Source organism: Pongo abelii, chromosome 12, assembly GCF_028885655.2.
Source record: "Pongo abelii isolate AG06213 chromosome 12, NHGRI_mPonAbe1-v2.0_pri, whole genome shotgun sequence".
In the NCBI taxonomy this organism is placed as follows: Eukaryota; Metazoa; Chordata; class Mammalia; order Primates; family Hominidae; genus Pongo; species Pongo abelii.
The window spans coordinates 77,781,785-77,795,510 of record NC_071997.2 but is presented as its reverse complement, the minus strand read 5'-3'; the positions used below and the strand labels follow the sequence as shown (position 1 = coordinate 77,795,510).

Here is a 13,726-nt window from a genome sequence, read left to right as displayed (position 1 = left end):
CTGTTGTCTTATCAATAATATAAACAGTCAATTAACATATTTTGCATGTTATATGTATTACATTACTGTAGTCTTAAAGTAAGCTAGGGAAAAGAAAATGTTAGAAAAGGAAGAGAAAATATATTTGCAGATTCATTAAGTGGAAGTGGATCATCATAAATGTCTTCATCCTTGTCTTCACGTTAAGTAGGCTGAGGAGGAAGGTGGGGGGGTTGGTCTTGCCGTCTTGGTGTAGTAGAAGTGGAAGAGGTAGAAGGGGAGGCAGAAGAGGCAGGGACACTTGGTGTAACTTTATGGAAATAACACAAGCAGTCTTGAATAATTGGAACCCTTGGAACAAATTCAATTTGTTTTCTGGTACTGCTTTTACATCCTCTTCCTCATCATTTGTCATCTTTTTGGAGACACTCATTTTCATCAAGTGGTCTTCCGTTAATTCTTCTGATGTGGTGTCTGATAGCTCTTGAATTTCTCCAAGATCCATATCATGGAAACCTTCACCCCTCTACCTTTTTGCCATATCCACAACCTCTTTCGTAATTTCCTTCATTGGCTCTGTCATAAATTCTGTGAAGTCCTGTATAACATCTGGACATCGTTTTCTTCAGCAGGAATGTATTGTTTCAGGCTTGATGGCTTTCACAGCTTTTTCTATAACAATGATGGCATCTTCAGTGGTGTAGTCCTGCCAGACTTTCATGATGTTTTCTCTGTTGGGGATTCTATTCCATAGCATCAACAAATCTTTTCATAGAGTTTTGTGTAGTAATGAGCCTTACAAGTCCTTATGACCCCTTGATCTAGAGGCCACATTAGGGATGTTGTGTTTAGGGGCCAGTAGACCATGTCAGTGCCTTCAGTGTTGAACTCATGGGGTTCTGGGTGGGGGCATTGTCCAATACCAAAAGAACTTTAAAAGGCAGCCTCTTATTGGCAAGGTACTTTGAGACTTCAGGAACCAAAACATCAGTAGAACCAATTCAGAAAACCGATTGTCATTGTCCAGGCCTTCTTTTTGTACAACCAAAAGACTGGCAGCTGGTATTTATTTTTTCCCTTCAAGGCTCAAAGGTTAGCAACTTTATGAATAAGGGCAGTCCTGATTATAAACCCAACTGCATTTGCACAGAACAGTAGAGTTAGGCTATCCCTTTATGCCTTAAGTCCTGGTGCTCACCTCTCTTTCTCTTACTGGGCTTTTGTGGCTTTTTTTTTTTTTTCCAGAACAGGGCACTTTCATCTGCATTAAAAACTTGTTGAGGCAAGATACGCTTTTTCTTCAGTGATTTTCTTAATGGTGCCTGGGAACTCATCTGCTGCCTCTTGGTCAGCAAAAGCTGCTTCTCCCTACTCCTTGACATTTTTTAAGCCAAACCTCTTTCTGAAATTATCAGACTGGGAGCTCTGTGAACGTTTCCTGGTTCTGAGGGCTACCCAATTAAAAATTGGTAGTCATGCCATCCTTTGCTGGTGTTACGTTCTCCAGCCTTAGATCCTTCACCTTCCTGTGCCTTTAAATTGTCATATGATGACTTCACTTTTTCTCAAATCATATTACTCTTTAGGTATGCCTCTCTTACGGCAATCCTGCACTCACATAAAAGATGCATTTTTAATTAATTCATTATTTATTTATTTATTTTGTAGAGATAGGGTTTTGCCATGTTGTCCAGGCTGGTCTCAAACTCCTGGGCACAAGCAGTCTGCCCGCCTCAGCCTCCCAAAGTGCTGGGATTACAGGCATGAGCTGCACCCAGCCAAAAGCTGCATTTTCAATATGAGATGAAAAGATATTTCACAAAAAAGTGCAAGGTCTTTGCATCTGCTGGTGTAGCTTCAGGGATGGCTTCACAAATTTCCTTTTCTTTTTTTAGTCTTCAAATGGTGGGCCACCACAACTGTAGACCTCAATCTACAATACATAGCGAGCAGTTCATCCTTTTCTTGTAATGTCATGACTTTTCTCTGCTTCTTGGGAGTACTTCCAGTATCACTAGTGGCACTTTGGGTCTCATGATATTAGTCAAGGTTTACAGTATTGCACTAGACACTGTGAAAAATACACAAGAACTGTGAGAGATGGCTTTTTACTGTGATACCCAGTTTACTAGAGAGACCATGTGGAGATGATTAGCGTCATAGGCATTTTAAGTAGGCACTCAACAATACTTGAGCTCATAGCAGTAGGAGTTAGAGATGGCTCTGAAATTACTATAGTAGTACAGTACACACCAAGATTTAATACTGCACAAATGGTGCCATTACAATCTGTGTTTGTGTGTATGAGTTTTGATAATTTTTAATTTTATGACAGATTTGTATATATTTTGTGGTAGTAAATAATAAAATAGACTAACATCTACATAGTAATTTTATGCATTCATGACATACCTTTTTCTTAATTTTTCTGGTATTTCTAGGCTAGGCCATTCATCTGAATCTTTTCAAATTGTCACAAATCTCTAAAAAGTTTTCCAGTTTATTTATTGAAAAAAATCCATGTATAAGTGCATTTGAATAGTTGAGGCCCGACTAAAGGTCAACTGTGTATATTTACTTTATTTTTATAGTAGATGTGTATGTACTTTTACAGTAGATGTATATATACTTTTATAATAGTATATTTTATAGTAGATGTATATATACACATACGCATTATCTACTCTCTCTCTCTATATATATTTTTTGTTTTATTTAAAATGTTCACCTTCCAAGGACCTCTTTTACATTTTGATAAAACTGGGTAAAGGGAAGAAACATTTGGGATATTTAAATTGCACTACACTCTTTTTTCCCTTTTCCCCTTGTTTTCAGTAAGTTAAACCTTTTTACTTAACCTTCACCCCATCCCTCTGCACACAACCACCACTTGGAAATTCTTCTGATTTGATGGTTGTGTTCCCTGTTTTCGTTTTGAGCCAACCTTAAGGGTTGCCAGCAGGTGGCAAACCTAATTTTACATTCCAAGTAATCAGAAAATCCTCACAGGTGTTTTGTCATGCAGCTGCAAAAAAAAATTGTATGGATGGCAGCAGTAGCGCTGAAATTCTCCATGAAAATTGGATTCTCTCCTCCCTGAAGAGAGAATAAACAAATGCTCATTTGTAAACTATATAGCTCCACAACTAATCTCTAAAGAGGAATCAGTTACCATCCCCTTAAGTAAACTTTTCTTCTGTGGCTGTTAGGTAAATACCGTCCTTGGACTTAATGAGTACATGACATGTGTTTGTTAATGTTCTGCTCTGAGCGGGAGAGCATTGCATGAATGGGCACATGTGACTAGGCAGTAACTCGGGGTTCATCTCTACTCTGTTGGGTGATGTGTCTCCACCTCTGCTCTCCTGTTTCTAGCCTAAACCCACCAAGGGACGAATGCGCATCCACTGCTTAGAGAATGTGGACAAGGCCCTTCAGTTCCTGAAGGAGCAGAGAGTCCATCTTGAGAACATGGGGTCCCATGACATCGTGGATGGAAACCACCGGCTGACCCTTGGCCTCATCTGGACCATCATCCTGCGCTTCCAGGTAAGGGTCTCTGCCCGGAGTTGCTCAGAACTTAGGCCGACCTCTCAGGTATGAACATCGTTGTAGAGCTGGCCTCCCTGTGTCAGAGGGATCAGGAAGACCAGGTTGAAAGCATGTCTCAGAGTCATGTGTGTCATATCCAGCCCTCAGAATTGAATGCTGCCTCGTAGGCATGTGGAAGCTACTACATCCTCCTGCAATTGTACTAGCCCTGATAATCTTAGCTCTCCTGTCAGACACATCTCAGTGGCCCAGAGGCTTCTAGGCTGCATCCCAGCCCACCACTTTGCTGCCACCTGCTCTAAACACCTGGTCTCTGCTGCTTGGCTCTCAGGAACACAAGTATAAGGATGTGGCCAATGCTAGGTTATTAGCTTAGACTGCCTCAACTTCACTCAACTATGACGTGTTACAGAACATTTTTTGGCAAAGCTGTTGAGGGTTATGGCATGTGTGTGGGCTCCATTTTCACCTTCTCATTCTTTTTGGATGTGAGGAAGCAGTTTGCAGGAGGAAAGTACAAAACTCTTGTGTTTCTTTGAATTGATGATGATTTTATGGGTTTTGTTATACTTGAGGAGGAAGGCTCTAAGTATAGAAGTATTTTAAGCCGGAAGGTACTCTCAAGGTCATTTTGTCCACTTCTTTCACTTTATGAAGAAATCGGGGACCCACAGAAATTTGAAACCTTGCCTCTGATGACACAGCCAGCCAGGGCTATAGTGGGTGCCTCTGACCCTTTAAGAGAGAGCACTCAGCCTTTTGGGACTGTGCAGCACCACGGGCCTGATTATTGGTTCTTTCTCCAGGCGCATGCTTCGTACTCATGCGTTCCAATTAAAATTGGAAAGGCAGGAACAACTTTGTACCATAGTGTCAGGTTTCTCTGCAAACAAATATTCTAACAGTCCTGTCCCCTCAGTGACTGTGTTCTTTTGCCATTCCTTCCTGTTCTGCCCCTTTAATAAAGATCTGTTTGATTTTTCTGGGTAAACCAAAACCTCACACAAAAAGGAAAAACGAAAAATCAAATTATAACTTGCTTTGTTTTCTTATTGAAACTCTGAAATCAGCCTGTGAACAATCCCTTTTCCTTCTCACTTGCCCTAGGATTGGACTTCAGATAGTGTCGTGATTATTTAAGTGGGAGGAAGGGGTAGGGGACTAGAATGAGTTACAGAAAGAAACAGCTTCCTGACTGGCTGGTTCCCAAGCTGGCTAATCATCTGATGCCATTGGGAAACCCTCTTAATAATTCAGGTTCCCAGGGCCCAGCCCTAGTAATTCTAATTAAGTAGGTCTGAAGAGAGAACCACAGTTGAAGATGGTACAACTTCATTAAAGGAGTGAATTACAGCAATCAAGGACATTTTTTCCCCAGACAGAACTCTTACATTTCTGTCATTTAGTTCCTGAATGATTTGAAAATGGAGTAGCCATTGAATCCACTAATTACTGCTCTTGTGTCTTATGGCAACAGAGGGGAAATTATTAGCAGGACAGTCCTCAAGCTTCACCCCAGTTTTATGGAGTAAAATGTTGTATTTCTCTTACCTTTGGCCTGCAATAATCAGAGCGTGGAAGGCCATCCTGACTGTGGACTGTCTTGACAGCGGGTCAACACCCAGGTCAGGGAGCTGGCGCACACAGCCCTTTTCAGGATTCTCAGCATGAATTTCTTTGAGTCATTGACTAATTCACTTCCTGCCAGTTTGCCTGTTCCTATAATTCAACTTATAAATGCTGATGTGTATTTTCTCCCTTTCTGTTGAGGTGAGAGGCATAGGCTGCTGATGTTACCGCGTGGCCTGCAGTGTTGGTGTCTGACATGACTCAGCTTTCTCCAGCAGCTTTATTAAAACATTACCTATTCTACAAAAATAATATGATTATTAATCAGTGAAGGCCCAGCTGTAGATATCCAGCATATCTATAAGGATACTCGACGTATCCTTGTAGATACATAGGGTCAAGCTTCCCTGTGTATCTACAATGGTCTCTCCTTCCCCCAGCTCCTGAATATACGGTTTTACAAGTTCCCAGTGTATGTGTGTGTGTGTGCGTGTGCGTGTGCTGTCACTGCTACCAGGATATGGCCTGCCCTATATGTGCATAGAGATGTCCATTAAATACTGATGATGACACAGATTTTATGATGCCACCCCTTTAAAAGAGAGTATAAGGGCCAGGTGCGGTGGCTCACGCCTGTAATCTCAGCGCTTTGGGAGGCCAAGGCGGGTGGATCACTTCAGATTAGGAGTTCGGGACCAACCTGGCCAACATGACGATACCCTGCCTCTACTAAAAATACAAAAATTATCCGGGTGTGATGGCAAGCCCCTATGATCCCAGTTACTTGAGAAGCTGAGGCAGGAAAATCACTTGAATCTGAGAGGCAGAGATTGCAGTGAGCCGAGATCACACCACTGCACTCCAGCCTGGGCGACAGAGACTGTCTCAAAAAAAAGAGTAAAAGATGGTGAGAAACTGGAGTGGAAATCTCTAAGTTTGCCTAGTTTAAATAGGGAGCTGTCTTCATTTCAGAAGGGTAGACTTTGTTTCCATATGGGCAAATCTGGAAACAAATACCCTTCTTCACACAGAAGCATAAGAAAGCCAATGGGTTACTGTGTGTAAAGTTGCAGCCTGACTTTCTTGGTGAGCCTGTCTCTCACCCCTTGAGTGAGAGTTGTTCTTCCATATTCCCTTTCTGCACTTGAGCTAATGATCCTAATATTAGAGACTAGGGTTTATACAGACTCAGGCTTCACCTTCTTAACACAATTAAAAATAGAGAATTTTTTTTTTTTTAATGTAGTTGTTTCAATTCCCAGGTGTTTTTCCTAGTTGAAAGTCTCTAACTTTTTAATCCTGTATTTATATATTTTGTCTTCATTTTCTCTCTTTTTCAAAAAGAATTCTGGGAAGTGTTTGTAGAGTGAATGGAGTGAAGGTAGTGGGGAGCATGACAGAGCAGAGAAGCTTAAAATGGCTACAGCTGGAGGCGATGGATGGACTCCTGGCCAGCACCATCCGCTCCTGACTCCATTCCACATTTTACTATACAAGAGGAAACTTTCATGTAATAGACAAAAGTGTATTTGGAGCATTTGTCTAAAATTACGTAGCTGGCAGTTGGCGCCTAATCTAAGAACTAACATTCACAGACCCTTATTATGAGCTCTGCATTTCATTATATCGTTTAAGTGCATAACAGTGCTGTGAGATTAGCCACTGTCGTTATTTCCATTCCTCAGATGGGGAAGCTGGGGAACCTGCCCAAGGGCACATGGTAGGTGATGGAGCCTGGATTCACATCCACGCAGTCTGACTTTGGTGCCAGCCGACCAGGCTTTGTGTATAATGTTGCAAATATGCTGCCTCTGAGCGGCTTATGAACGCACACCATGGAAGCACAGCGTTTAAGCCCACAGTTGCTCTAATAGTTTGGAAATGGTGCACACTGTACCCTCATCAATGAAGGTTGCACCTGGTGTGAAAAATGTTTACTTAGAAAAAAACCAAAGTCAGTATTTTTCTGGGGGTCTGGTGAGATTCCAGATGCACTGTATGAGCCACTGTGCTAGATTCTCACTGGAAAGATGGGTTGTCTCAGGGGTAAAAATGACCTCTGATAGGTACTGGGAAGTCCCGTCAGCCTTCTGTCTGTGCGACATAGAAAACGTAGTTCTGGTTGTGTTTCTGAAGTGAGCCTGGACTTCAGGAAGCAGTTTTCATTGACAGGGTAGATCGTCTGCAGGGCAAGGCTTTGATCTACAGTTTATTCTTTATGTATTTGCAGACCTGTTCTTCAGTGGCTCTTTGAGGCAGCTGACCCATCTGTTTGTCTAATATTTCTTTGTTAATCTTAGATCCAGGATATCAGTGTGGAAACTGAAGACAACAAAGAGAAGAAATCTGCCAAGGATGCATTGCTGTTGTGGTGCCAGATGAAGACAGCTGGGTGAGTGTGAATGCAGAGGGTATTGGGGCTGCTTCTTCCAGGACTGAATTCCACTGCAGTCATCACTTAGAAGGTGTTGACAGGTATCTTTTCCACTGCTTCCACTGGGAAGTCTTGTTAACTCGTAAGCAGTTGATATGACTTTTCAATTAGCTCTCAGAATGAAAGGAGTTCTAATTTATATTTTAGACCTGTCATGTCTTCATAATCAGTTTCCTTCTCTTTATTAAGGAGGCTCCAGAGAGCGTTATATTTTGAATTTGAAAACCCTGGAAGCATGCTTAGAAATCATATCCATGATATTTTAAGAATACACTCATAGGTTTTCTTCACCCTTTAATTTCTGTTTTGGGGAGTTTTCTTTGCACAGTAAACAATAGCGTAACCTTTTAATATTATTTGTGTCAGTTTCCCTTTTATTTTTTCATTGACATTTCAGTGAAGCTATTTTTAGAGAACCACATCTTTTTTGTTGCTTACTATTGTTAGGACTCAACTGATGCTAAGCCTTTGAGTTCTTAGCAAATTGGTTTAAGGTCATAGGTACTTACTGAGACCCAATTTTAGGTTAATTAGATTTACTGTCAGAACTACTTCAGGTATAGATGTAACTCTAATGAACATGAATTCAGAATATGAAAATCAGAACTCCATTCTGAGAGCTAGCTGAAAAGTCATCATGTCTATAAAGAGCTTATGGCCTAATAAAAGGGTCAAGTCAGGTATGAACCTTTAATCAGCCAATCAGCCACTGATATAAAGTTATTAATAGTCAATATGGTATAGAATAGCTGATTCATTATGGGTAAGTTTCACACATAAATTTTTCAGGGAGGTACTGCTTTTACAAACTTCATCCAGTTAAGTGGCATATGGAAGAAAGCAAGCTGAGTGTCACATGAACAGATAGTCCAACCACTTCTTGTCCAAAAGTAATGTGTGACAAGGGACTGCAGGTCTTGGTGTCTTTGTAGGTAGAGTAGAAAGCCAGTGGAAGCAGAGGCCTCAGAGGTGTCTAGGTTGTTGTCACTTTTTGCTAAGTAAGAGTAGTGTTTTAAATCTACGACACAGTTCACATCTTTTGTGAGACTGAATTGCCAAGCAAGAAAAGCCACATGGATGCATGGTTTATTTTTATTTTATGGCAAGCTCTAGTTGACGGGTTATTTGTTCTGACTTGATTGTCCTTAGTGATATTCACTGCTTTAGGTTTTACAATGCTTACAGACTTTTTATTAACAAAGCACTTGGCAAAAGTATAAACCTCCATGTGGTAATTGTGTTGCTTTTCCCTTCTGCTTTGTCCTTGGCAGGTACCCCAATGTCAACATTCACAATTTCACCACTAGCTGGAGGGACGGCATGGCCTTCAATGCACTGATACACAAACACCGGTAAGTCCATACAGATCATCCTAGCAATCATGGGGTAAAAGGTTGCTGTCCTTCCATAGCCGGTTTGGGTGACTTTTCCATATCTGTTGCCTTAATTGTTGCACCATGGTGGAAATTTCTGCATTCCATGTGAGGAAAATATGGGAGAATATATAAATTCTTCCAAACAAAATAAACAGGTTCACCCTTAATCTTTTTTTTCTTAATAAACTTTGAAGTGTTTATTCAAAAATCAGGTTTCATTGTTTGATGATTCCATAATAGTATATTTTAGAGTTTTACTCCACTAAGTGGTGATTTTAACCTTTTTGGAGTAACAGTCATGTTTCATTGGTCATATTTCTTTTCAAGCCATGATTTTTGTTGTGTTCCACTGTTGTTCTGCACAGGCCTGACCTGATAGATTTTGACAAACTAAAGAAATCCAATGCACACTACAACTTGCAGAATGCATTTAATCTGGCAGAGCAGCACCTCGGCCTCACTAAACTGTTGGACCCCGAAGGTAGGGACTCAAGGGATTACAGGTGGGATTTTTAGCATCTGTACCATCCAGGTGTTAATGTAAAATCTGTTTTGTGTCAGTATGTTTCATTTGTACAACATGCTTTGGGAATTATTAAAGGAAGAGCTTAATTTTGGTTATGGGAATTTTTTGAGGATTTGTGGGAAGGATGACACGCAAAAAGGCCTTGAAAGGTGAATACAATTTAAACAGAGTCTGAAGGAGAGCGTGTGCGGGCAGAGCCACTAGCATGAGCAAAGGTGCAGAACCAGGAAAGAGGAAAGTATGTTTGAGGACTCACAATTCAATGGGAATGGTGTTTAGGGTAATAGTAGGGAATACCACTCTTCCCTACTGTTAGTGGATGGGATCCCTATAGGGGCAACAGGGAGTCATTGAAGGTTCTTAGCAGCTGTGCTCGAAGTAGAAAACCTGGCATAGGCTCTCAATGAATGCTTGTTGGCTGACATTTATCTGAAGGTGGCAAGCAGGTTCGATGGGGATGGGTGGAGATTGCAGGCAGGGGCCTTGTTAACGACGCTGTGCTTTGCTTATAAGCAAGTAAGGGTTTAAATGAGGAAGGCACATTTGGGAAAGGGGAGTGTAGGGGTGGAAGGAGCAGCAAGTCATAGTCCTTTCTTACAGCTGCATCCCATTCTCTGCACGGAACTAATCCCTCTTTACTCTGTGAGTCCCTGTGTAACTTGGAGCTGACCTGTTTGGAGCAGTACCCCAGGTTGTACCTCCCTTGCTTAACAAAATCCTAGTTCCGGGTTTCATTTCAATGTGAGCTCTCATAGGAACTTTTTCTAATTTTAAGAAGCATTTAAAATATCAGGATTTGTTTGTAGTGCTGGAGATTTATAGATCCTTTCAGCTGTGAACAAATATTAGAGAGGAAAAAAACCGTGTGTATGTGAGTGAAAGTTTAAAGTTCTTTCAAATATAGAACAGGAAGTTTAACTCCCCAAAGGCAGATCAAGGTCATGAGACTGCCAGGCAGGATTCTTGCTATTTTCCAATGCATCAGATTCACTGATATGTTGGCTACAGGATGCTGAGATAAAATTATCTTTGTACTAACCCATTAAATGATTTCTCAATATAAACAGAAAACTAAAATTCCTTGGGTTTCGACAAATCTTCATGCTTAACCTCTATCTTACTATGGGAAGGAATTTTTCCTTAGCCCTAGTTCTTTGTGCTTTGATAAAGAACCTTTTTTTCCCTGTCTCAGTGACAACATTTTTTAATAACTTGCTCATTAGTTAATCTTTCAATCACCACCCAGTATGAAAAGGGGGATTGATGTTCCCCAGATCACAAGACAAGGAGCTAAAAATGGCAGCTGATTTCACTTTTGTCCTGTGGGTTTGATCTTGATTATTAGTTGTCCAGGGCTCCAAAGAGCATCAGTTAAAATCTACTTGTAGACAAGTTAAATAAAAAGTTTTACCTTTTCACTTCTTTGAGTTTTGTTGACATTTTGTGTTGATTAAATTGGATACCTACACTGGCATTTTTTTCTGGCTGTCCTCCAGTTCACTCTCCTTTGTGCACACTTTGACGAGTTGAGCAGACACAGGAGCCCTGGGGTAGGGAACAGTAGCTGTGATTCTCACCCTCACCACCACTGGCTGCCTTAGTGACCCTGGGCAGGGAGTGTCCCAGCAGTATGTCCTAATGTTCTCTTGTTTAAATTAAGAGAAACAATTTTGCTCCATACAAGGCTGTCAGGGGCGGCGATAGGAATGGGGGTGTATGTATGAATGTATACTGAAAAAGAGCCTGATAATATCTGTTAAGAGCTGTCATTTGTGTTCTCTTCACAACCTATCCCAGGTTGAGTGCTTTACTCAATATTGCCAAACTTCAAAGACTTGCCATTTTAAGTGTTTGTTCCTTCTCTCAGTACCTATTTATTGACCACCTTCTTTGTGCAGGACAGCACAGCAGGAATGTGGTAGGTGGAGTGCCATAGGGGCTTGCCCGGACAGGCTTCTAGCCTTGGGGACTGAATTTTGTAAGGCAAACAAAACAAGCATAAAAAATCATAACCTGGCAAAAAGTGGACTATGTGTCCATACAAAGCCCCAAGGGAATAGAGGAGGGAGACAATAATGTCAGCTGTAGGGATCATAAATGGTTGTATTGGGTGGTAACTTTTGAAATGGACCTTGATGGATAGTAAGAAAGTTATGGGGTCATGAAGGCCATTTCAGACAAAGGGAAGTCATAAGTTAAGGAAGGCATATTGGAAATTATGTGGTGTGTATAGGGAATGGTGAATGGTCAAGTTTGATTCAGAGATACAGTGCTAGGTGCAGTGGCTCTCATCTGCAATTTCAGCTACTTAGGAGGCTGAGGTGGGAGGATTGCTTGAGCCCAGGAGTTTGAGGCTGCAGTGAGCTATAATCATGTCACGGCATTCTAGCCTGACATGACATGACAGAGTGAGACCCTGTCTCAAAAAATTTAATAAGGAATACAGTGTCTGAGAGGTAGTAGGCTGTAGAATTTAGAAATGTCTAGAACAGTGCTTGACACTTAAAAGAAGCCTGGTGAATATTTGACAAACTGATGGAAAAAAGTTATAGCCAGATTCTAGAGGACTGAAGCGCTTATAGTTTATTCTTCAGACTGAGTAATTTTGAGCTAGGAGGAACTGTGTTCACAGCCGTGCTTCTGGAAGATCAGTCTGGGTGCACTATGTGAAGGAAATCGAGTAGTAGGGAAAGCTGGTGGAGGGAGCCATTGTTTCGGGGCTGGTTATGTGACAGGATGGGTCTGAAACATGAGTGACAATAAGGATTCCATAAATAAGGGTCATCCCAACTCAGACTCAGTGACTAGCTGCTGGATACTGGTAACAAGGAGATAAAGATATCCAAAGACTGAGTGACAGGGGGCGGTGCTGGTCCTGTAGGCAGCAATGAGGACTCAAGCAGAGCTAACCCAGTATGGTAGTAGGGCAAGGAGAGGAACTATGTGTCTGTGGAAGGCGTTTCATGAATATTCACATAATGGGGAATCAGTGAGATGGTTTCACCCTCATTATCCTTGTAATTAATGCACTGATGGCAGAACGCTCAAGTACAAACATGAAGACGCTGCACTGTTCCATGTTGACCAGCAGTCGTTGCATTTGTTCCTGCTGCCTGGGTGGGGCACAGTAGCATGCAACACACTGAACAGAGTCTTCTCTGGGTTACAGACATCAGCGTGGACCATCCTGATGAGAAGTCCATAATCACTTATGTGGTGACTTATTACCACTACTTCTCTAAGATGAAGGCCTTGGCTGTTGAAGGAAAACGAATTGGAAAGGTGAGCTGGTGCCAATGTTGTGAGTCGTGAGACATAATTAAGGTTGAGCCCTCATTCTCCCATGCACACATAAAGTTTGCCAATAGCAATTTGTAGTGGACTCTCCGGATGGTAGGGAAATCGGCGGAAGCCTCTTCATCCTGAAGGGTAACAAGAGGTGGGAGAGATGGCCACCATATTTAGGAAAGGATCTGGGGGCTATCTCAAACCAGCAACATCTTTCTCCTCAACCGCTCCAGGAAATTGGATATTGGAAATCTGATCAAGTTGCCTAATGTCATGGGCGTGACATCCTACTTAACCACAGTTGAAAAGGCCCCAGCATTGTGCTTTTTACTTCTCATTTGGCTGATGTTCACCTGCCGTGTTTTCAAAACACCTCAGACCAGATGACATTGTCCTCTCAATGCAGTGAAGTCAAAAATTAATGGGCATTTATGGGACAGGATCAAGCTAAATTGAGCCCTTTTTGTTTCTCTAGGAATTTCAGATGTGAGGCTACAGAAATCATTCAGAATCTCTTTGCTTGGGGGTTGGGAAATTACAGAACCAATTACAGTTAAGCTTTCATTGCTCACAAATAATAATCACAGTCTGGGCCCCTCTTAGCAGATGGTTCCTTGAGTTAAAGTGCTTGTGCCCAGGTGCAGCTGAACTGTTTCAAAGCTGGTCAACTGTTTCAGAGCCAGCCAAACCGTTTCAAAGCCGGTCGTTTTATGTGCGTGCACTCGTATACGGTTGCAATCGTATTTAACTTGCGGAGCGACATGATCTTTTCAATTTTTCTATCCCTTGTTTACAGGTGCTTGACAATGCTATTGAAACAGAAAAAATGATTGAAAAGTATGAATCACTTGCCTCTGACCTTCTGGAATGGATTGAACAAACCATCATCATTCTGAACAATCGCAAATTTGCCAATTCACTGGTCGGGGTTCAACAGCAGCTTCAGGCGTTCAACACTTACCGCACTGTGGAGAAACCACCCAAGTAAGATGCATATTGTAG

At 41.6% G+C, this 13,726-nt stretch overlaps 1 protein-coding gene across 9 annotated transcripts in view; it reads left to right on the top strand.

Annotated features, from left to right (window-relative positions):
• The window catches only part of SPTBN1 (spectrin beta, non-erythrocytic 1), a 212,449-nt gene that overhangs the window by 151,559 nt on the left and 47,164 nt on the right, over positions 1-13,726 (top strand). For all 9 annotated transcript variants that reach the window (XM_024242708.3, XM_054547569.2, XM_063713439.1 and 6 more), the window contains 6 exons: positions 3,355-3,528; positions 7,401-7,492; positions 8,806-8,886; positions 9,276-9,391; positions 12,606-12,718; positions 13,521-13,708. In XM_024242708.3, coding sequence (XP_024098476.1) covers positions 3,355-3,528; positions 7,401-7,492; positions 8,806-8,886; positions 9,276-9,391; positions 12,606-12,718; positions 13,521-13,708 — 764 coding nt within the window. The remainder of the gene's footprint in view (positions 1-3,354; positions 3,529-7,400; positions 7,493-8,805; positions 8,887-9,275; positions 9,392-12,605; positions 12,719-13,520; positions 13,709-13,726) is intronic.